The 25,865-nt window shown below is 40.3% G+C and overlaps 1 protein-coding gene across 1 annotated transcript in view; it reads right to left on the bottom strand.

Annotated features, from left to right (window-relative positions):
• Positions 1–25,603, bottom strand: part of MTUS2 (microtubule associated scaffold protein 2) — a 224,671-nt gene extending 199,068 nt beyond the window's left edge. Inside the window, exons 1-3 of the mRNA XM_081952692.1 lie at positions 23,319–25,603; positions 18,953–19,190; positions 8,877–9,080 (exon numbers count right to left, since the gene is read on the bottom strand). Of these exons, the coding sequence (XP_081808818.1) occupies positions 8,877–9,080; positions 18,953–19,190; positions 23,319–25,541 (2,665 nt within the window). The 5' untranslated portion in view covers positions 25,542–25,603. The remainder of the gene's footprint in view (positions 1–8,876; positions 9,081–18,952; positions 19,191–23,318) is intronic.
• Positions 25,604–25,865: the final 262 nt, after the last annotated feature.

Here is a 25,865-nt window from a genome sequence, read left to right as displayed (position 1 = left end):
CAAAGTCATCATTTTCATAGGTCCTATAAAAGAAGAAGCAGAATACCTACCCCCATCATGGAGAACCTATGGGACGCATGCCAGAGGTGGCATCCAGAGCCCTCTCTGTGGGCACACACACCATCACTAGCTGCTCTTCTGGTTTCCGGTTTACACTGGCCAGCTGGTCTTTATGGATGCCAGAACACTGGAAAACAGTCTGAAACCCCCCCCTCCAAATGGCCAAAAACAAGGCCGTTTTTCAAGCCATTTGGGGGCCTTTTTTCAGGCCATTTTCAGGCCAGTTTTCAGGCTGTGTTGGACCATTTTTGGGATCACTTTCAAGCCAGTTTTCAGCCTGTTTTTTGGGCTGGTTTTGGTCAGCCAAAGCCAAAACAATGACCAAAAAATAGGCATGCGCATCGGCCAGCTGGTCTTTGGGTTTCTTGTACTCCAGCACATGAGCATGCACAGGCATTCTGGTTTGGGCACTCGGTACTGAAAAGGTTTGCGATCACTAACCTAGCCCAACAAGAGGTGTATTTGTTTACTGTATTGAAGAATGGCACAACAAACAGAAAAATGCACAGATTTAATTTTACTCCTTATGTCCTCCTCTTAGACTGGGACAAATATATGTATCTGACAGTGACGTGCGGTGAGGGTTATGGCTGGTGAGGCTGGTGACGTCATCAGGAAGGTGGAGCCTCAGCCTCCTGCTCACGTGGTCCCATTCCCCGCCTTCCTGAGTGAACATTAAAGGGACCGCGGAGTGCACTGTAGCATTGCTTCCTCCACCGGCCCCAGTCCCTTGCCCCCCCTCCTTCAAGGTCTCCTACCAACCCAAAGCCCGATCCCCAGCTCTCTCGGGCAAGTCTTGAGCGTTGCTTTCCCACCCGCCCTCGCTGCCTTTCGTTGCTTTCACACCCGCTCTCGCTGCCTCTTTCGTTGCTTTCCCACCCGCTCTCGCTGCCTCTTTCATTGCTTTCCCACCCGCCCTCCCTTTCGTTGCTTTCACACCCACCCTCGCTGCCTTTCGTTGCTTTCCCGTGCCCGCTCTCGCTGCCTCTTTCATTGCTTTCCCACCCGCCCTCCCTTTCGTTGCTTTCACACCCGCCTCTAAAGCGCGCCAAAGCCTCCTTCGTCCCCCCCAGCGCGCACCCTTTTTATTTCCCGCAACACCCCCCCCATTTCGGGAAAGCTTTCCCCATTGCCTGGGGGGTGAGGGGGGTGGCTCCTCTCCCCCCACTCCCTCCGTCCCTGCCTCTCTCCTCAGCCCCAAAGCTCCGTCCGCGAGACTCACTTCCAAGGCGAAGCCCTTGTGGCAGCAAAGCCCTTGTCGCCCCGAGCTCTTGTTTGCACTTCCGCCCCTTATCTTCGCTCTTCCCCGCTCTCTCCCGCCAACCTCACCAGCTGCTTCTTTTGCCCTGACGTTTCCCGGCAAGGCAAAAGACTTTTGCATTGCAACAAACTTTTGCAACATCATTTGCAGCTTGGCCCGGAGCTCAGGCATTCTAAAACGCTTCCTTTCGCCCGTGGAAGAGCTCATGCGGGCGAAAGGAAGCCCACATCCCGCGGACTAAAACGCTTCCTTTCGCCCGCATGAGCTCTTCCACGGGCGAAAGGAAGCGTTTTAGTCCGCGGGGTGCGTGCGAGAGGAGAGAAGCGAAAGGAAGCGTTTTAGTCCGCGGGGTGCGTGCAAGAGGAGGAGAGAATATTCAGTGAATATTCTCTCCTCTCGCACGCACCCCGGGGACTAAAACGCTTCCTTTCGCCCGTGGAAGACCTCATGTGGGCGAAAGGAAGTGTTTTTAGTCCGCGGGGTGCGTGCGAGAGGAGAGAATATTCACTGAATATTCTCTCCTCTCGCACGCACCCCGCGGACTAAAACGCTTCCTTTCGCCCGTGGAAGAGCTCATGCGGGCGAAAGGAAGCGTTTTAGTCCGCGGGGTGCGTGCGAGAGGAGAGAAGCGAAAGGAAGCGTTTTAGTCCGCGGGGTGCATGCGAGAGGAGAGAATATTCACTGAATATTCTCTCCTCTCGCACGCACCCCGCGGACTAAAACGCTTCCTTTCGCCCATGGAAGAGCTCATGCAGGCGAAAGGAAGCGTTTTAGTCCGCGGGGTGCGTGCGAGAGGAGAGAATATTCACTGAATATTCTCTCCTCCTCTTGCACGCACCCCGCGGACTAAAACGCTTCCTTTCGCTTCTCTCCTCTCGCACGCACCCCGCGGACTAAAACGCTTCCTTTCGCCCGTGGAAGAGCTCATGCGGGCGAAAGGAAGCGTTTTTAGTCCGCGGGGTGCGTGCGAAAGGAGAGAATATTCACTGAATATTCTCTCCTCTCGCACGCACCCCGCGGACTAAAACGCTTCCTTTCGCCCATGGAAGAGCTCATGCGGGCGAAAGGAAGCGTTTTAGTCCGCGGGGTGCGTGCGAGAGGAGAGAATATTCACTGAATATTCTCTCCTCCTCTTGCACGCACCCCGCGGACTAAAACGCTTCCTTTCGCTTCTCTCCTCTCGCACGCACCCCGCGGACTAAAACGCTTCCTTTCGCCCGCATGAGCTCTTCCACGGGCGAAAGGAAGCGTTTTAGTCCGCGGGGTGCGTGCAAGAGGAGGAGAGAATATTCAGTGAATATTCTCTCCTCTCGCACGCACCCCGCGGACTAAAAACGCTTCCTTTCGCCCGCATGAGCTCTTCCACGGGCGAAAGGAAGCATTTTAGTCCGCGGGGTGCATGCGAGAGGAGAGAATATTCAGGCATTCTCTCCTCCTCTTGCACGCACCCCGCGGACTAAAACGCTTCCTTTCGCCCGTGGAAGAGCTCATGCGGGCGAAAGGAAGCGTTTTTAGTCCGCGGGATGTGTGCGAGAGGAGAGAGTATATTCAGGCATTCTCTCCTCCTCTCGTAAGCACCCCGCGGACTAAAAACGCTTCCTTTCGCCCGCATGAGCTCTTCCACGGGCGAAAGGAAGCGTTTTAGTCAGCGGCAGAGCTCAGAGCTTTAGAGGCTTTTTTAAAGAGGCAGTCATTCACGGTGAGCTAGCTAAGCTCACTTCAGCACTTGCCTTTTCCCCGTTTACATTTTTTTTCCTTTTCATGATTGACAGTGGTGAGGCTCTGCCTCCCCTGCCTCCCCTGACCGCACGTCCCTGGTATCTGACCATATCCGGTTGTGAAGAATGTGGAACTTAATAAAAATTTATATATTCAAATGTGGTAATATGCTTGTATTCCATACTTAGGTGAATATTTTGGTTAGATCTTTGCCAGCATTATATTACAAATGCAACAAGAATTTTTAACACTAGCCATTTCTCTGACTCATTGGTATAAATTACATCCATAGTTGATTTTTATGTGAGCAAGAAGAACAGCAATCAAACTGAAGGATAACCTTCCTGAAAACTCAATTTACTAAAATGCAATAAATACACTTTGTGATGCACTCAGAGTTATTTTATTCCCTATCGTTCTTAGTAACTAGAAACTGTTCTTTAAAAAGTATTTGTTTAGCACAGCAGTATTGTCATATTTATCTTGTATGTGAATATAAAGCTACATACTAATCACAACATATAACAACAGTGAACTCTAGCCCACTTTAGAAAAGCCACATATTTATTTATGTTTTTCGGTCATAGTGAAGTTTGGACAATTAGCATAGTGGGATGGTTAGATAAAATTACACATAACACACCAAGATTTTTTTTAGGTGCTGCCAAATATTGTCAAGTGAGCCATAAAGTTCTTGTGGAATTATATATTAGTCTGATAGTGCTACTCGGATAGATTGAAAGAAAAGTCCTCAGAGGACCTGGTGTCCAGGCTCATCAAAAAAAATCAAGATGATGGCCAAGACCTCAATGAATAGATCATTTGGGGAATTTCATATAAACAGATGAGTTGTTGAGAGGAGAAAAGAATTAAAGTAATGTGAACTAAGCAATTTTTATTTAGAATAGAATAGAATAGAATAGAATAGAATAGAATGAGTTGGAAGGGACCTTGGAGGTCTTTTAGTCCAACCCCCTGCTTAGTCAGGAAACCCTACACCACTTCAGACAAATGGTTAGCCAACATCTTCTTTAAAACTTCCAGTGTTGGGGCATTCACAACTTCTGGAGGCAAGTTGTTCTACTGATTAATTGTTCTAACTGTCAGGAAATTTCTCCTTAATTCTAAGTTGGTTCTCTCCTTGATTAGTTTCCAGCCATTGCTTCTTCTCCTGCACTCAGATGCTTTGAGAATAATTTGACTCCCTCTTCTTTGTGGCAACCTCTGAGATATTGGGACACTGTTATCATGTCTCCCCTAGTCTTTCTTTTTATTAAAGTAGACATGTATCCAGTTCCTGCAACCGTTCTTCATATACATTTAACCTCCAGTCCCCTAATCATCTTTGTTGCCCTTCTCTGCGCTCTTTCTAGAGTCTCAACATCTTTTTTACATTGTGGCAACCAACATTGAATGCAGTATTCCAAGTGTGGCCTTACCAAGGCATTATAAAGTGATTTATTAACACCTCACGTGATCTTGATTCTATCCCTCTGTTAATGAAGCCTGGAACTGTGTTGGCTTTTTTGGCAGCTGCTGCACACTGCTGGCTCAAAGGCTGCATTACCACACACATACTGTATATTGTGAAGACCACATGCCAATGATGGTAGCAACTAAAAAAGCAGAGGGAAGGAGCCAGAGTCAAAATTGAGTAAGGCCATAATTCCTCTCCTCAAACAAGGAAAACTCTTACAGGAAGTATAAATGGATTACTTCCAAAAGACCACGCAACAGGCCATATTACAACATTAATCAAAAGACTACATGTACCATGTCTTTACTTTTACTTTTTACTTTTATTTGGACTTTTATACCGCCCCCTCTCCCCAAAGGGACTCGGGGTCTTATTTTTGGAGGGAAGAGTACAATTTTGCTAGCTTGTGTAGCTAGACAAAATTACTACCTTGACTTACTACCATAATTGAAAACAGAAACTTTGTTGTAAAAAATTATGGTCATAAGGCAAGTCATTATGTGATTGGACTTGATTTTATGATTGATTTTTTTTGTAGCAGTCATTCAGCTAGTCACCACAAACAGTGAACAAATCACCACAATCATTAAGTGGTTTAAAATTCAAAGTCAGCTTATCCAATGGGACTTTTTTTTTTTTTGCAAAAAACAGCAAAAGATACCACAAAATGTGATCAGGTTATTGTGGGAAGTTGCAACTGGTCATAAATACGAGCTGGTTACCAAGTGCCCCAAAATGCAATCATGTGACTGTGGGGGGGGGGTAGTTCAATAGGTCGCAAGTAACTTTTTCCAAGGCTGTCTTAACTTTGAATAGTCATTAAACAACCAGTTGTAAGTTGAGAACTACTTGCAATGTTTTGATTCATGCAAACATTCTAAGCAAGGGGTGTCAAACTCAAGGCCTGGGGGCAGATCCAGCCCATGGGATGCTTAGATCTGGCCCATGCGGCCATCCTGGAAAGAGCTAAGAATCAGCCCATGGTGCTTCTGCCAGCAAAAACAGAGCTTGTGAGGACCATGCACGGCATCCCCAAGCTCCGGTTATACTGGCAGAAGTTGCAGGAGGCCGTCGCAGCCAAAAACAGAACTTGGAAGCCCGTTTTTGCTGGCAGAGTGCTCAGGCCACTACAGGTGCCCTCGACATGAGTGACATTGATCTGGCCACTCCCACCCTGGCCACATCCACCCCAGCGCCTCGAGGTCAAATTCAACCCTGATGCGGCCCTCAATGATCTCAAGTTTGACACCCCTGTTCTAAGCCAACTGTGTGTAATTTACCAACTTCTCTAATCATCTTCTGCGATGGGATTGCATCTCATTCTAACTCTCCCTTGTGCCACAGGAATTAAATATAAGACAAATAGACAATTTAAAGATAAACTAATTCCTTGGACTAGTTTTCTACTAAGCTCATGCACTGGTTATTCGGGCTTTTTAAAAATGTACTTGAACTGAACATCTTTATTCTGAAAAAAGAAAAAGAAAAACAAGAATGATGTTGCAGAATATGTTTCTGACTGTCATGTCCCATACCATTTTACCTGTGATATGGACTAGGAACGTATTCTGGATTAGGATCTCTGATGCTACATTTTTTTAAAAAAACTCCATCTGGAAGCTTTTTCCATTTTCCTTTCCTGAATAATATAGTTTTGACTCTTTCCCTAACACAATTAATTAATAGTGACATGAACAAGTTAGAAAACAAAAAAGCAACTGAGAAAATTCGCACCTAAGAGCCACTCTTCTAATTAAGAGCCAATACGGGCTAAATTAGAAACGTCAATTAATATTTCCGAGTGGGCTAACTATACATAGTATTTGATATATTAGCGCTCTGCAACTTCTCAAAACTCCAGCAAGAACTACTGTATGTTTCCCACCCTGACCAATTTAATTCTCATTTAATTTGTGTAAGCTCTCTTAACTCCTTGAACTTTCTCTACACAGTCTGCTGTGTGCATCAGAGAAGTGTGATGGCACCAAAAGGCATTTGCATGCATTTGTACTTTGGCTATTTGTATTTTAGTAAGATGCTAAACTCAAAGGATCTGGATGATTCCGCCAATTCTTAAATCTATTATGCAAGTGAAAGAAAGCCCTTGGGATTGATTGTGGCCTACTTCATGTTTTATTTCTTGCAATTCACTTGAAATTAACATAAACACTGAAAGATTTAGGACTCTACATCACTCAAAAGCCTCTGGCTTTTAATACAAGCTGGCATCCTGAATTTGAACCACTTGAGGAGCGATAACAGTTGCTTTGAAATTGAGATGGTTCACATAGACTCTGGTCTTCAAAGAGAGAAGCTGACATTTAAAAACCCCAACAATCTTCCCTTGTTCTCTGAGTTCATGGAACGTATAGATTCCATAATGAGAATATCAGTGTCATGTGTTCATTCTGTACTTAAACAAACAAATTTACCACACAAAAAGTAGGATTTGAGGTGAAAGTTCAGCTAAGAGTTCTTGGCATTATAGGCAGAGAGACAACAGCCTTTACCTCCTTTGTCACTGTGTTAAATGTTTGCTAGTAGAACTGAACTGAATAATTACTGATGAATTACTGCGCAGGTCATAAGCCTTATCTGACAATGATTTATTGTGCATGCTTAACATGTTTATTACATCACACATTCCAGAGACTTCTTCCCTTTTGATCTTTGTCCGTCTGCCAGGAAGCTGGTAGACAAACTGCTCTTGCCAAAATGTAACAATTAGATAGATTTGTTTTATTTTCTATTTCTTATTTTTGTATTAAAAGTTTTGTTTCTCATTAGAATATGTTTCCGGGATTTTATTTTATTTTTCGCACCTTGAAGATATGCCTGTTTGGAATAGCCGTGATCTAAGACCTCATCTAGTTTGGGGTGAAATATTTTCCCCTGACATCCTTAACCATGGTACGCTGAAGCAAAAAAATCTACTGTGTTTCCCCAAAAATAAGACAGGGTCTTTTGATCCCAAAATAAGCACTTGGCTTTATTTTCAGAGAGGTCTTATTATTTTTGAGGTGCAGGAGGTGGTGAGTGTGGTCACCTCATGGCTGCTGCCGTGTTGCAATATTTTCAAATAGGGCTTATTTTCGGGGAGGGCTTACTGTAACCACATGCACTCAAAAGCCTGATTGGGCTTATTATCCTGGGAGGTCTTATTTTCAGGGAAACAGGGTACTGTGCTTGAATCTATTTTGAAAATAGTTCATTTATCTCTGTGTGTGTGTGTGTGTGTGTTTGTACGTGTGTGCACATACACTATATTGCCAAAAGTATTCGCTCACCTGCCTTTACTCGCATATGAACATACTGTAAGTGACATCCCATTTCTAATCCATAGGGTTCAATATGACGTCGGTCCACCCTTTGCAGCTATAACAGCTTCAACTCTTCTGGGAAGGCTGCCCACAAGGTTTAGGAGTATGTTTATGGGAATTTTTGACCATTTTTCCAGAAGCGCATTTGTGATGTTGGACAGGTTTACGTGGCCTACCACTTCATGGCGGAGTTGCTGTCGTTCCCAAACACTTCCACGTTCTTATAATACAGCTGACAGTTGACTGTGGAATATTTAGGACGAGGAAATTTCACAACTGTATTTGTTGCCCAGGTGGCATCCTATCACAGTTCCACACTGGAATTCACTGAGCTCCTGAGAGCGACCCATTCTTTCACAAATGTTTGTAAAAGCAGTCTGCATGCCTAGGTACTTGATTTTATACACCTGTGGCCATGGAAGTGATTGGAACACCTGATTCTGATTATTTGGATGGGTGAGCGAATACTTTTGGCAATATAGTGTACATAGAATGTTTGCATACAAACATGGTTACAAGATGTGTTCTTCAGCAACTTTTAGAGGAAAATCCTATACAAGTAATTTATTATTAGAAAATATTTATCTAACATTATATACCATATTTTCCAGAGTATAAGATGCTCTGTAATATAAAATGCACCTTAGTTTTTAGGGAGGAAAATAAAAAATCTCTTCTCTGCCTACCAGCATCCATCTGGCTAGCGTCCTTAACAAACAGCCTGGTCAGCTTCAGCACATTAGTTCGTTGGTTGTGAGCATGCACATGCAGGCTCTAAACAGGTCTAAAACGTGATGTGTGGAGGCTGAAGGGTGGGGGCTAGAGATGGGCGGGGCTACATTTGGTGTTTAAGATGCACCCAAATTTTGACCTGATTTTAGGGGGGGAAACTGTGTCTTAAACTCTGAAAAATATGGTATGTCATAAAATTCAACAGCAAACAGAAATATGCTGCTAACACCTAACAAGGGATTAAGTATTATTCTTTGTTTTTCTGCAACAAATATATCTGGAGTGAAAATCAAGTTGTCTGACTTACGATTGGCTGTCTTGCTTTGATCGCTTTGGACTCTGTCACTTGATTTGCTTGAGATTGAGGAGACACTGGAGCTTCTGACAAACCCAAATGTGGCGAGTTTAGCTGGCGGCAACCGTGAATAACCAGGAGGGCGAAGTCCGGACTGACATGGCTTTGGAAGATTCGATTTTGCAGCATTTGAACTTGGACCTTTTTTAAGATCAACTGGAAAATAAAATAAAATTATTGCATACATTTTTTTTAAAAAAAGTGGAGATATATTGTTGGATCTTGTCAGAACAAACAAGAATGGCATTGAAAAGAAGTTCCTATCCCTTGGAACTTCTTGGCCATCCCAAATTTATTTAGTTATAAATGTTATATGGTCACCCATCTCACAAGAAGTGACTCTGGGCAGCATATGGCAAAAAGGAAAGCATAAAAACAAGATATAGGTCCGTGATGGTGAACCTATGGCACGCATGTCACAGGTGGCATGCAGAGCCATTTGTTAAGGCACATGAGGCATTGCCCTGTCAGCTCCAGTGCTGGCCAGCTGACTTCAACCTTCCTTTGAGGCTGTTTTTCACCCTCCGGAGGCTTCAGGGAAGCCTCCTGAAGGCTCCGGAGGGCAAAAAAACAGCCCTACAGCCAAACTGGAAGTCCATTCCCAAACTTCAGGTTTGCCCATAGGACTAGTTTTTTGCCCTCCTGAAGCTTCAGTGGCTCTCCTGAAGCCTCCAGAGGATTTCTGGGGGTTGGGGAAACTGTTTTCGCCCTCCCCAAGCTCCTAAAAAGCCTCTGGAGCCTGGGGAGGGCAAAAAAGTGCACCAAAAATGAAGGGGGGAGTGCTGGTTGTGCTATGCCAGCATAGCATTATGGGAGAGACACGCCTGCACACGACCCCCCTGAGCTCCCCGCACTTTTGGCACATGATCCAAAAAAGGTTAGCCATTACTGATATAGGTCAAACACAATCATATTTTTTAAAAAGTACACAAAAGCGAATTGCATCAGAATACTATATCGCAGAGTGAGAACCCACTGTAGTACTTAGCAAGCCAAACAGCAGGACAGCAGGTACCTACATGGACAATTCAGGGTATCCACAATCATTTGCTACAAGATGTCCGTGCAACATGGTGAGGAGAGAAAGGAAGAAACAAGGTACAAGACTAACTACACCCTACCATACTTCAAAAATATTTTGGAAGCAGTAGAATGCAGCTCCCGAGATCTACAAATGGGCATTGAACATCGCCCAGTGGAAACATACAAGGACAAATTATGCATTGTAAAGATGGCTTGAAGGTGGGAGATACTTCCTATGTAATCTACCAGGTCCCCTCTATGGGTTGCCCCTGTGACAATGTAGGACAATTGGGAAAGAATCTAATCACCAGATTGCAAGAATACAAGCAAGTGATCAGATGAGGAGACCTGAACTCTTTGGTAGACTCACATTGGAATGAACAAAGACATACATTTAATTTTGCACCTACTAAGATTGTTGGATGAGCAGGCACAAAAACAGCAGGGAAGTGACTGAAGCCTGGGAAATGGACCCCTCAGCCATCAACAGGAATGCTGATTTACCATCAGCTTATTAAGTACTTAGGAAGCAAGGGCTTGGCAGCACAAGGAACCCCAACGACCAACAACTTAATAGCCAACCATCAACACCCTAATCAATATCTAAAAAGCCACATACAGCAAGCACCATATAAATTTACACACAGATTAGCCTAAATTACACAGAGAGAAGTTCCCTGAGGATGGGCTCCAGCATGAGTCCGAAAGCTTGGAAGACTAAACCTCTAGTCCCAGTGACCAACCCAGATTGGAGTAAATCATTAAAACATACTGTGCAAATGGCAAGCAAGGAGAAAAAAAGAATTTCCATGATAGTGATCATTAGGAAGCTGAAAATAAGGGAGCCTGTGTCCTAATGTCTTTAAACAAATCTGTTCTATTCAAAAGAAACTAGATAAGAGATTTTTTTTCCCTGCCTGTTCCATGATATAAGAATCCAGGAACATCAAACATTTGAAATCCTCTGAAATTCAGGGCAGACAAAAAAAATTGACAGCTAGCATAAAGTCAAAATTCTCTTCCACTCCTGAAGAGAAGAGTCGCCACATTAGGAAGGTTGAAACAGGTTTGAACAAGTCATTTTTCTAGTTTAAATTCATTTCATCTTATTTCCACACTCTTTTATGTTTGTGTGTTTATTTTAAGAAATATGTGATTATTAGATTGTTCTAATTTTCATGCACATTGAAACTAACACACTGATTTGATGTGCAATTTTTTTTTTGATATATATTTTGGAAGGCAATCATATTGGAATGTAATACACATCCTTTCGCTACTATATATATTGTGTTTACATTTGTTCATTAGATAACTGCATTACGAAATTCAGAAAAATGCAAAATCCGATATATAATTTTGCTTCAATTAATATGTGGATTGAGGAAATACAATTCTATTCTTAAATTCGACCCGTAAAAGTGGCTTAAATCAATTAATGATGTATAAGCCAACCAAAAGATCTGGGTCAGGACCAGAAGCTCCAAACTTCCCATATAGGAAATGAAGCAGAAGAGTGCTATTGCAGTAACTCCTTGATTGTAGCTTATCATGGACATCTCATAGTATGATGGACTGAAACAGCCATTGATTTGACCCAAGCGAAGTCTTTTATCACCTTAGCAATGAAACACAGCCAGGATTCTGACAGTTTTGATTCAACAAAGGAAAGGAAATGGATATGAACGGTTGCCAATATGTGTAAAATGAGTTTGCATTCTTAATATCTATTAGACCAGGGGTATCAAACTGATGTCATCATGGCAGTATTACGTGACGTATCGGACGTATCGGGACTTTCCCCCCCCTTTGCTAAGCCAGGCGGGGGCGTGGCCAGTGTGTGACACATCCAACAGTGGGGCGTGGCCAGTGTGTGATGCATCCAACAGTGAGCCGTGAGTTTGACAGTCCTGTATTAGACCTTCAAGATAGACCAGACTGAAGATACCAATGTTCTATAGGTCAATATTACCTTTATTGTAACAGAATCTTGCAAGACTGAATGTGCTTCCCCCTTCCTCTCTTTAGCTTTATATGAACTAAGGAGGTACTTGTATGAGATGTTTATTTACATTACTTTCTTGGCCTGGGAACAAACCCCTTTATCTGAGTATTGCCTTGGCAATGGCTCTTGCTCCTGTTCTTCAATGCCACTCTTTATGTCCTCTACTGGATCTGTTATGGAAGAAATGGAATAATCCTCTTTAAATTATTTCCTGTAAGGACACAGATTTCCATCTTCTTCTTCCTCACATTTGATTTTCTTTTTTTACTTCCCAATGTGTTATTTTGTTATTTTACTATTTCTTCCAATCTGAGTTAATGAACTTTGCTCTAGTTGACTATTGCTTCAGCCTCTTAAGCAACAGTTTTAATGTTTTAGTGTTCTTTGCTAATAAAATACCAAAATCTGTTAAATTACCCAGATTTTTTTTAATTAATTCCCAGATATAATATCAACGTGGACAGGGAAATTGCAAAAGTTGTGGCTTTGACGCTCAGTAGATAGGTGATGAAAGATTAGCTATAAAAAGCAGAATATACCGAGTTATTTTTAACAAAAGGAAGAGGATTTTAAAGGTCTTTTAAATCTCTAAGCTGATTAATTTAACCACGTGTGGGAGGGGGGCTGCTGCCTTAGTGACAGTGTGAGAAAAGTTGAATTCCAGTGTAGGAAAGGATTTGAAATTAAAACTGCTAATTCTGTAATATCCTTAAAGGTAAAGGTAAAGGTTCCCCTCGCAATATGTGCTAATTATTCTTGACTCTAGGGGGCAGTGCTCATCTCCGTTTTAAAGCCAAAGCGTCAGCGCTGTCCGAAGACGTCTCCATGGTCATGTGGCTGGCATGCTCGGAGGGTCGTTTTAAGCGCTCCGAAGGCTTCAGGGACTGTCCGGAGGCTTCCCTGACACCTCCAGAGGGCGTCCTGGGGGGCAAGAGAGGCTGTTTTCGCCCTCCCCAGGCTCCTATAAAGCCTCTGGAGCCTGGGGAGGGCGAAAAATGGCTTTAAAAAAGGGTGAACTCAGCTGGCCAGCGCTCACATGCACGCCGGCCAGCTGACAGGGCAGCGCCTCGCGTGCCCTGACAAATGGCTCCGCGTGCCACCTGTGGCACGTGTGCCATAGGTTCGCCATCACTGCACTAGAGTACATTAACTGAATGATGGGACCATTATGACTAGGGCTAGGCTGTTGTGCCTGTTATGAAAGAAAGTTAATGGCAGGCAAGGCAAGTAATTTTGAAGCATCCCCTACATTTGAATGGAACTACATTTTTCAGTGACAGCTCAGTAAAATTTAATATAAGCTTCTAACAAAGAGTTACAGCAAAGGCACTTACTATTTATTCATTAGAATTCCCCAACCATCTTTTCAGCAGCACTGAGTGTTTACATGTTATATTTATTAGATGCACACAAATAATTGATCTGTACACTGATAAAATTTGCATATAACATTCAACATTTTATGTATACTTTTCCATCAGAACTTAGGGCGGCCCTGACTTTGTTAACTTTTTGTAAAGTTTTAAAGATGTGGCTATGTGCTCGACCCCAGAATCTTGAAAGTGTTAGGGGCCCTGTTACCCGTTTGCACTGTTATTTTTTGGGTCATTATTATGGTAATCTTCTATTGTGTATATATATATATAATTTGTAAATATTTTTGTGTTTTTATGACATTAATTATTGTGATATTGTTTGCCAATGCAAGTAAATTAGATTGAGGACGGACAGCTATAGAAATTGAATAAATATACATATACATATACATATACAGTGTGTGTGATTTCTATTTTACCATTTTAGAAATATTTATTTGTTAAGTTTTTAATCTTTTAATACTGTAAGCCACCGAGAGTCATCTTGATATGAGATGTGGGGCAAATAAATTTAATAAATAAATAAATAAATGATAACTAAACACGATCAAAAACTCAGATAAGCTACAAAGGCCAACACAGTATGAAACTAAATAATGGATTAATGTCCACATTGAATGATTCTCTGAGGTATAAAGGTACTTCAGTTTCAGCTACTTTATAGATAAACAACATTAGTTTTGCTTAAGAGCCATTACATTCCACACTATGCAAGACTTACGTGCTCCCTGTATGAAGATAAAAATCTTTATTACTGCATCTGAATCTGTGGCAGAACACATCCATTATTTAAAGAAATATTTAGTGGTTCTAGCATATACTACAAATACTTACGGTAGATCATTCTTGCTGAAGCTGCCTTCCTTCAGAAGTCTAGATTCTGGCTCAACATTAGTCACATTAGGTTTAAGAATAGAGATTATTAGCAATTTTTACTTATCTTCCTGCTTAAATCCCTGCAGCACTTTAATCCTTCATTTCTCTTAATTTAGAATAGTCATAGGAATACTGGTAGCTTTATTAAGCTAAAGGGCAACCAAGCATTTCTCTCTGCCCCCCCCCCCCAACCTTTAAGGAAGAGTTCGCTTCTGCTGACATTTATTGATTTCTTTAAAGCTCATATGAGAGGTTTCCAGTTGAGCTAAAAATCAGAGCTCATAAAAAGCTGTTTATCTTTTGTCTTTTAAATTTAATGTAACTCTGTACTTTGGAAATGTTCTAATACAAATTCAAGAAGCATTCTCTATGTGCAAAAAATAATAATAATCAAATTAGCAGTGTTTTATTAACATAATATTCATTCCACTGGAATCAAAACCTACATAAATCTTGTTTTGACTGTTCCCAATAGTTTCTTCTGGTTCTGAAAATTTTTCGAGCAGCAATCCAATTCAAATTTTTTTACTACCGGTTCTGTGGGCGTGACTTTGTGGATGTTGCAGGGAAAGGATACTGTAAAATCTCCAATCCCACCCCACTCTAGTGGAAGGTTACTGCAAAAATCCCTATTCCCTTCTGATCAGCTGGGACTTGGAAGGCAGAGAATAGATGGGGGCAGGGCAGGGGTGGGTTCCTGCCAGTTGTAACCTCTTCTATAGAAGAGGTTCCACAAATCTACAGTGCCGTTTAGAACCGGTTCCAGCTCCCTCCCCCTGCCCGTCCGCACATCATCAAGATGAAGAGCCAGAGGAGGAATTCTGGGAGTTGAAGTCCACAAGTCTTAAAGCTGTCAAGTTTGAACACCCCTGGGTTTGTTTTTTTTCTAAAGAGTTAGGGGTGCAAGGATCTTGTAACTTGACAGCTTTAAGACTTGCGTGCTTCAAATGCCAGAGTTTCTGAGCCAACATTTGGGTTGCTAAGCAAGAGCGTTGTTAAGTGAGTTTCACCACATTTTACAAGTTGGCCACGCCCACCCAGTCACATGACTGCCAAGCCACTCCCACCCGGTTACATGGCTGACAAGCCACTTCCACCTGGTCACATGGCTGGCAGGCCACACCTACAGAAGAGGTTCTAAAAAATTTTGAAACCCACCACTGGGGCAGGGGCAGTGAGAGGTGGCATTTACCGGTTCTCTGAACTGCTCAAAATTTCAGCTACCGGTTCTCCAAAACTTGTGTAATACCACCTCTGGAGCAATCCCTAGTATAAAGTTGTTAGTCCTTGACTCAAAAGTTTGTGCATCCCTAGTGTAGATGGAAGAGTGACGTTTGTGAGTGTTATGCACATTGCAGATTCAGTCTAAAGTCTGCTTTCCATGACACATCTATGCCTAACATTACTAACAAAACTTTCAGAGTCCATTGCAGTCATCCATCTTCTTCTTTATATATTTTAGATGACCAATACAACCCATGAAGCATAGACATTACATGAGCATACTATGGCTTGTCCATGACAGCCCAGACTGTTGTGTTTTATCAACAGCTTGGTGAAGGAATTTTCCCTCTCAATCCAACCAGACCATTTTATACAGACTTGGTTTGCTGCCTAATCCACAATCAAATCCTGGGTGAGGATGGTCTTATTATAACAATAGCATTTAGACTTATATACCATTTTACAGTGCTTTACAGCACTCTGTAAGTGGTAGCCCAACTCGGCTACATATAAAATTTAGTGAAACCAAATATAACATATTAGTATTATTAGCTGTGAATAATTTTTACCCATTTAAAGTATATGATTGCTTTATTTAACAAGTCTGTGTGGCTTTTCCATATAATCTAATCATATATCATGATTTACAATAGTGCAATAGAATTGGATAAGCCAGATATTTGTGAGATGGATATTTAAAATATTTTCTCTTGCACTCTTTACAATTTTGTGTTAAAAAAAAAATCCATTGAAAAGAGAAAAGTCCATGAAGATTATCCAAGCTCGGGGTTTTGTTTTTTTCCTGGAGGATCTACCTAGGCAGAGATCTGGTTCACAGTTCACTTAACCCTAACCCCATGTTAACCAAGCACAATTGCGGTGTTCACAAAACATACTATGCCCAGATGAATAAATTATTCTATGGCTTAATGTGATGACCTAGCTCACACAACATGCTAACTCTTGGGAGTTAAGAAAACAGCTGGGTTTCCCACAAAATGCTGAACCATAAGCTAATCAACCTTACTTTAGTCTACTCTAGCAAGTTTACATTCACTATTCTCCTGAAAAAAGATAAGTTAATCAAGCCCTATTTTTCATTAGTCTAAATCAGCAGGGATCTAATTGCCAACTGGCTGCTTGTATGCCTGGAGTCAGAAAATCCTGTCGTTGCATTGCAGCTGCAATTCTATATTCACTACCTTGAGAGTAAGCTCCATTAAACTCAAGGGAGTTTATCTCTGAGTAGACATAGTAAACTGAACATTGCATATCAATGTGCAATTTAATATTCTGTTTTTTATATTTGTGTTAAATGGTTTGAAAAGCAAAGTGAGAATGTTTTCAGAAAAGCAGAAAAGCAGCCAAAATATAACATGTTTTACGAAATATGCTTTTTGCCCCAATATTCACATGGGATAATAGATATAAGATATAAAAAATGGAAGTAACATTTCTCTTTTAAAACAATGGAAAAATGAATGCAGAAGCCATTGTGTGAACTCAAGAGCAACAAAACTGAGGTTGATGTTTCTCCCTTGAGATTTTGAAACAAATAGGAACAGCATCTACAGCTTTATGGTTATAATGTGTGCAATACTTTTTATTGTGTGCGCAATAACAATTTAATAATTATTTTATTGTGGAGGGTATTTTTTTCTTTTATGCAAAATGATTTTATGACTCGATATGGGGTTGAAATACTATTGGAGAATTGAAACATGCGTTTAATCTTTAAATGTATTTGCTTTAGTGTCACAAAGATTTTAAACCCTACAGACCATTTTCCAGGGAATTATGAATTATGGAGTCTTATGATGTCATCATGTCCCCCAACATAATCCCTAATTTGATGGAATCATAGTAGTTTTACCCCATGGAAAAATAAAGCTGAGGCACTAGCAGATTACAGCTCTTATTTTTCTAAACATGTGCAAAAAGGAGATAATGTTCTCAGGGATAGAAAAAAAAATGGTGTAAAATGGATGAGCAGCCCTACATTTGCATTAAAATTCATATGATTTGTGGTAGGGATCAACATGATGCCAGCAATTGATGAGTGAAAGCAATCTCCATTTAACTTGCATTCATTTAATATTCAGACAGACAAATCCTACTAGATCATATCTGATTACGAGCATTGTTCATTTTTATGGAGGTGCTTTAAAATTCACTCCAACACAAAACCATGTGAATTCTTCAGAAATATTGTAACTGTTCAGTTGCACTTTCTAGTGAAAATAGATCCAATAGCTCACATACAATAATAAATATTTTCCTAATATATAAACCAGTATGGTGCAGTGGTTAAGACATCGGGCCAGACACCAGGAAACCATGAGTTCTAGTCCCATTTTAGGCATAAAGCCAGCTTGGTGACCTCAACCCTTGAAAGCAGGCAATGGCAAAACATTTCTGAAACTTTGCCAAGAAAACTGCAGAGAATTGCCCAGGCAGTCATCACGAATCAACACTGACGTGAAAGCACCAAAATAAATGCATGAACAAACTAACAATCCACTGTTATATGATTTACATCTTACAATGTATTCATAGTGAAAGTGGTGTTGGCACAGGATAACATGGGGGAGAAGGCAGATCCCTTGTCATTTTTGCAACACTTGACCAACAATACTACAGATTTTAACTTAGTGTACAAAGAACCCTATAGCTGTTTTCACACAACATGCACAACAAGGTCACATGGTTAGCATGTTATGAATCAGTACGCTTGGATACTTTGTGTTACTGTGCACATCTAGAAAATGGATTAATTGAGTAACACAGTCAAAGTGTTCTGTAAACACTCTTAATATAACCATTGCATTCAATGGGGCTGTTGATTAAGCAGACTTCCCCAAACCATCTTCCAAAACACAAAATATACTGGTTGGAGATTAGGGGAGATGATGAGAATGTTGGTTCAACACTTCTAGACAGTATCAGGCAGCAAAACTGTAGTGTAAGACTGCAGCGCCAACTAGTATCCTGAAAATAAGACCCCCCTGGATAATAAGCCCAATTGGGCTTTTGAGCGCATGTGCTAAAATAAGCCCTTCCCTGGAAATAAGCCTTCCCTGAAAATATTGCAACACAGTAGCAGCCATGAGGTGACCACGCTTGCCCCCTCCTGCACCTCAAAAATAATAAGACATCCCCAAAAATAAGGCCAAGCGCTTATTTCGTGGGGTCAAAAGAAAATAAGACCATCTTATTTTCAGGGAAACACTGTATAGTTAGACTGATACACTAAGAAGGCAAACTTCTGATCATGTTTTTGTCCTGCCTAAATCAAACCAGACAACCAAACCAAACTACAAGCAAACTCAAAGATCTATATTGGTGATTTGCTATTATAATTAAAACCTAGACTGGGTTTACTTAGGACAGACTTAGTCAGACCACTTAGCGATCTAATTACCCCTCGGGTACAATATTCTAAATTACCTTTACATTGTAATTAAGTTCAGTTTATCATTATGCCTTATGATTTACTAGCTCAGCCAAACAGATTAAGTGATCACCTGAAGTGTCAGGATGGAATAGCGTTGAACTGGGTATTGGTGCTTGAGGATGGATGCAGCCTGCTGAAGACCTTTGACTGGAAATCAAAATCCTGCTCTTCACAGATGGCAGCCTGGAAACAGCACCAAGTCCTAACTGGGGTTTAAGGATCATCGTTGAGCGATAAAAGCTTGGAGGCACCTCATAGTGAGCGTATGGCGGAGGACAAAGATTGTCTTTCACGGGCCTTTCTCCAACCTACAGAAATATAAATGCATTTTTTAAAATAATTTTATCAAGTATCGTGTTTTAAATTATTACTTTTATAAAAGGAAATTTTTAAAAAAAATACAGGAGAAATCATAATATGCATTCACTCCGCTCTTTGCAAGGATTGCAGTTAATATTTCTCAGCATGGTTGCTGGTGTGGTAGCTGAGCAGAAATGGAAAAAAAATGACATACTAATATATTATAAATTGAATAAAGAATACACTGCATTCATAACAGAACATCAAAATATGCCAATATATTTGCTTGGGAAGAAAAGAAAAAAATTGGCTCATCTGTACCTTGAGTTTATGTCACAGACATAATGGTCAATTCAGGAGCCATAGAAAAGCTTCTATGACAATAAATCTCCACAGATTCATTGCTATGAAAGTGGAAATGATGAGAAGAGCTAACTTATTTACATTTCCCCTTGCCATCCTACTTATCTCCTCCACTGTGGGAAAATTAACTATGCCAGTTCCTCTTTGGGCTGAGTGAAAAACAAGGGAGATGGGAATCCAAAATCTTCCCCAATTTATCCTTGAAGTGTCTGTAATGGTAGGTCTTCTGGAGAATAAGAAGTTCCATTAGTAAATCAATATTGAGAATAAATCTAAAGCACACATGAAAGAGTACATCTGAATAAAGAAGGACAGGATTGTGCCATGCCATTCAGATAAATATTAGACTATACTGTTAAGCCTGGGATTTTTAACCATGTTTATGAATAAGACTTACAGTAATATTTTATTATCCAGATGTTTTACATGAAATGTTCTTTTACCTATTTAAAGAATGATAATAAAATACTACTGTAGATATTTACTAACAAGACAAGAATTAAATGATGGTTCAGTTGGAAGATTGGGAAAGGATTCGGAATAAAAATTACACAATAACAAAATCTGTCGCGTACAAAGAAAACCAATATAAAATGTTTTATCATTGGCACTTAGCCCCCACGTGATTGGCAAAAATGTATCTGAACTTAAATCCAAACTGTTGGAAGTGTAAACTGAAGCTGGGTACCTTCTTTCATGCATGGTGGTTATGCCCGAGAGTTAAAAAATATTGGACCAAAATACAAAAATGGTTACAGGAAATTACAAACACCCAAATAGATGCCAAAGCAGAACTGTTCCTTCTGGGGATTATTAAGGGAAAGTATACGAAAGAGATAAAATATTTAATTTTGCACATAATTACAGCAGTGAGAATAGCACTCGCACAATGCTGGAAAAGTGATACCATGCCGACAGACTGTTTGATAATCCAAAAGATACTTGATCGCCTTGAGATGGATAAACTCACATTGGAGTTAAGGGACCAGGAAGGAAGGAAGACCCAGAATATGATACAGTTTGGGAAAACCGGTATCGATGGATAAATAACAGGAACATGAAATAGACAGCTTAGAAACATAGTTGTTTAGATATAGGAATAATTAGGAATGTATAAAAATGTATTTGAATGACAAATGGTTATGCTTGTCCTGTCAAAAAGGATCATAACTTATACAAATTTATTTTTTATATTTTTAAAGGTATTTATATTTTAATGTTTTAAATTTTCAATAAAGGTTTTTTGTCAAAAAAAAAAGAATTAAATGATGGCATCTAAGAGAACATCATAAAAGCTACGTGCAGTATCATTCAATGTCTATTTGGAGACAGAATTCTTCATGGTGGATCCTGGAGATTAAATGGTCTCCCCATCCCCTAAACTTGTGAGCCAATGTCAGCTTCAGATCTGCAGAAATTTCAAGTCACACATCAGGTATCTAAAGATCAATTCCAAAAGGCCAAAGAAGCATATACATACTGTAGTGACTCACATTTAAACAACTTCCTCATTTTTCTCATCTTCCCTAATACCTTCTCCTATTGGTATCTATGATTTATCACATGCGGTATTTTATGATCAATGACTGTAATTCATGATCTATGCTATATGCCCTATCATTTTGTTGTTTTTATGTACAGTGCAAGCTTTTGCACCGGAAACAAATTCTATGCACTGGAGACAAATTCCTTGTGTGTCCAATCACATTTGGCCAATATAGAATTCTGGTCTATTCTATTTCTTTCTCTACAGTTCTTGCTCTTTCAATTGATGGCTTGGTCCAGACATCATAACATTAACTGCAATCAAAAAGCTGGACAACTGATACTTGGCTCATTCAGGCCCATTCAACTATTTTACTTCTGCTTTCTGACATAGTCCAGAGTAGCCTGCACTCTAGAATCTTGGAAACATTGGCAGAAACTCCAAGAACTCATTGACTAGAAGGAATATAGACTTGAAGAACAGAAAAATATACACACCAGGTTTCTGTCCTGAGATCAATCTAGCAGTTTCATCTATCATTCCCTCTAAAGGCTAAACCTGTAGTGCAGTAGGAGGGATCTTAAGAGGGAGGAAGACAGTCTTGTGGCAGTTTGTGATCCAGAAGCTGAAGAACTTCTGAAGAATTGATTAGTCTGAGCCTTGGCTCACATCCCAGGAGCTAACTAAACAGAGATTCAGCCACAGCAACCTGAGGAGATACAGGTACTACTGATTATTCAGCTGATTCAGCTCTTGAACCCAAGTAATCCATTACCAATTAAGAGCAAAGGAAGTCAAAGCCTGTACTTGAAAGGAAGAAGTGTGACACTGCCAGTTAGTAAATAGAATGGAATGGAATGGAATGGAATAGAATAGAATTCTTTATTGGCCAAGTGTGATTGGACACACAAGGAATTTGTCTTCGGTGCATAAGCTCTCAGTGTGCATAAAAGCAATAACATCCACAGTTGATAAAGAACAAGGAGAATGGAAATAATATAATTTCCACTCTCTTTGTTTTTTCCCCAACATCGTCCACTTAAAAATATATAAATATTTTTCCTGGGATATAATATGTCTGATAATACAGCCATGGGCTACAAGATCTAGGCTGCAAAATATGAACATCCCCTAGATGGCTGAAAACAGCGAGAATACACTTTGTCCCTCTGCTGTCATGTAGTGGTTATACAGATGTTTGCAGATAAATACGTTTGTTTTGAATCCACTAATTTCCTATCAGAATATCCAAAACTGTTTTACATTTGATTTCATTCAAATTGTTTGAGTTTCTTTCAGCTGGACTACAGCCGACTCAAAACAGATTAACCAAACTTTCAGCAATGCAATATTTTGTATCGAATGTGAAACAACCTTCATTTTCTATTCATGTACATTCCGCATTGTTGGGACTTTTCAATGTCCTGGGCAAAAGGTAAATTAGGTAAGTTAAATCAACATAAAAAATAGCAGACAGGGGATTTAGCAAACTGTTTTGATGGCAGATTGAGACCATTAGTTTTAAAAGCTAATGTCAAAGCTTCGATTTAAATTCAAAAACAGTTGGCTGTTGGAGAAAGAGATACAGATTGAACCAATCAAGTGGAGCAAGCATGCTGGTGAATTGCTGTAAATAATATCTGAGTATAGAGTCATTTCACACTCTTTTTTAAAAATAATTTTTGGACAGTTTTTAAAACTGCTTTTCAGAGCAAGAGAATTTTCCAGTCATGTTTGCATCAGGGCTATACCAGGTGTTGTTTTTGTATTGTGAAATCAAATATATCAGCCTCGAATTTTGTGACAATTTTCCTAAAAAAAACAAACAGATTCATAGCAATAGCATTTAGACTTATATACTGCTTTACAGTGCTTTACAGCCCTCTGTAAGTGGTTTACAGAGTCAGCATATTGCCACCAACAATCTGGGTCCTCATTTTATCCACCTTGGAAGGATGGAAGGATGAGTCAACCTTGAGCCTGGTGAGATTTGAACTACCAAATTGCAGGCAGCCGGCAGTCAGCAGAAGTAGCCTACAGTACTGCACTCCAACCACTGTGCCACTGCGATTCATAAAGAAACATGAGACAATAAAGAACATTTCTTTCATCATACTTACCCAGTATCTTGAGTTTCCCATGCCACTGTGATTCTATGTACTTTTTCAAGAAAAAAAATCTACAGATATTAAAATTGAATATTTGAAAGATTATCACAGATCTCAACAGATTCACATTTATTTCACTTCAATAGCCTGAGTATTTATTTATTTTTTTACAGACTTACCTCCTGGAAAAACTTTTCACCCATTGGACCAAACTGATGGTCTGAGGATTTAATGCCAGATACTACAAATCCAGAACTATAAATCTGAGGCTTCTGAAAGTCAGTTTTAAATTTTTCGTAGAAAATATTGCCTGGTTTAATGTCTCCATCATTTAATATTTTCTGTTCAGTTGCCAATCCACAAGCAGGGGGCATGCAAGACAATCCAGACTGATCAAGCTGGCTGACTGCCTGAGGATTCCTTCTAATGTAAGTTATTATTTTAGGTCTCACATGTTTGGGCTTGGGAATGGCCGGAGTTTCAATCTTGTCTTCAGGCTTCTCCATATCCTCGTTCTCGCTGTTGTAATTGGCTGGTAGGGGCCCCTTGGAATTTATAAGGATAGGCTTAGGGATCCCACTGTTACATGTAGTTTTATTAGGCACTTTAGGGGATAAGCTAAATAACTGGGCGCTGTCGCTGGGAGGTAGGGTTGCAGAAGATGGCAGCTTGTCAACATGAAGCGCATAAAGTTCCTTCAAACTGCTGTTGGAGACTGTGCTGTGGCTACTGGCATTCCCAGTTGCAGAAGGGCGCAAAGGAGCTGGGGGACTTTGTGCTATTATTTTGCAGCTTTCCGGTGCATTGTTTGAATGATCTTTCTTTTCGTTAACTATCTTCTTGCTCTGAACTGAAAAATTTGTGGTTTCTAAATCACTGCCCACAAGGCTAAAATTTACCGAGATATTTTCTATATTTTGTGGTTTGGGAGCTTCCGGATCAGATTGGACAATTATAACATCATCACTGGGTCCTTTGAGTAGAATCTGTTTAGTTTCATAGTTATTCAGATGTTTGCTGTCCGTCATATTAACACTATCCATAAAAGACATATGCCCATTAACTGCTGGTATACAACTTGTGCTACCAATGCGTAGGTTTTCATTCCTTGTTGATGTCAATTTATGTATTGTATCGTCATCAAGAGCTGAAATAGAGTCTACATCTTTTACAGATTTATATTCCTCATTTGCTTTGCTTGCTGCTTTGCTGTTACTATAATTGTTTCCTTTTCTTAAATCTGGAGAGCCATTCTCCCTTATCAGACTTCCGTTAACCGAGTCAAATCCTTCATTTAAAAACAGATCCTCTTTTGGCAATGGATGTAATTTGGTCTTGTGTATTTCTGTCCCCTTATCCTTTTGATCCTGTACCACAACGTTATTTTCTTCTGCTGGACATCCAAGACATTCAAACAACATAGCCTTGTTTATTTTTTGCTCACCCACACGCTTCGACTGTGAAGACAGAGGACACTTCACCTCCCCTTTTCCTCTCTTACCACTTTGATGGTCAATTTGTGCTTCTGGTTTCCGAAGTTCATTGGATTTAACAGTTAAATGGAGGTCAAGAACAGAATGATGTGGAGGGCCTTGTTTGTTGGCATTTGGTACATCATCCACACCTGATTGTACAACTGGGGCGCTTGCTCTTTCCATTTCTGAGGTAGACAAATATTTAGGATAAGGTACAATGTTTCCTTCTGACACGCCATCATTTGGATGGAACACCATACCTAAAAAATGGTCTCTTGATGTTTTCTGAGATTTTTCTATGTTCCCACTCAAATGATGTGATGTGTTGATGGAATCCAAGGATACAGAAAGCAAGCGTTTACCTGATACACGGCCAACAAATTCTTTTTCTGTTTTAGCCATAAGCTTTCTTGACCTCCCCAAAGAAAGGCGTTTTATTCCTTCTGGTTCAATACTTCTCAGTGTTTTTTCCTTTGAAACATGCTGAATAAGGTCAGCATCGCTTTTTGAAAGTACCACTGAAAAGTTATCACTTGTGTTGATCCTCAGATTGGACAAACTGTGTCCTCGGCTAATGGTGACTAGCTTTGAAGTGTCCTTCAGCCCTTCTGGCCTACAATCTGCATGCAATTTCTTGCTGATGGTAGAAGACACTATAAACTCTGATTCACCAGTGATGCCCTGAAGATTGTTCCTCTCAGAGTCTAGTTGTCTGTTGGTTTCTTGCTTACTGGTATGTAAGCAAGCAGATTCTCCTGAAATATTTCTTGTCCTTATTGCTGTTCCAGGGGTCCTGACATCTGATGTGATTTGATTGGCATTTGAGTCTCCTACAGACACCATGTGTTCGTTGTTATTTTTCATCTCATTTCTGTTAGTCTGTAATAGATTGTAACATGACTTGTTGGGAACTAATGGTGCACTCATTTTTAGATTTTTTTAAGTGGCCACGTCTTCCACAGTCTTACTGAAAGGAAATGGTATCTGTGCCAGCCACTATCTGAGCATGCTTTTCTTAAAGGGACTCAAGTCACAAACTTGTCAACCCCCCAAAAAATCTTTTTAGACCAGTTTGTCAATCACATGACTCAGTCATTATTAGTTTGGAATGTAAAGCAAAAAATTTCCCATAAGTAAAGATTCAATAAGTGCAAAAAACATCCATTGGAGCAACTCTAAAAATGCAAGAATCCACGGAATCTGTAATAGAAAAAAAAATCAGAATTATTTCTGAAAACTATCTGAGAATTA

This window comes from Natrix helvetica (genome assembly GCF_964273705.1).
Source record: "Natrix helvetica genome assembly, chromosome: 4".
Lineage (NCBI taxonomy): Eukaryota > Metazoa > Chordata > Lepidosauria > Squamata > Natricidae > Natrix > Natrix helvetica.
Note: the sequence above shows the minus strand (reverse complement) of the source record. Positions and strands in the feature narration are given on the sequence as shown.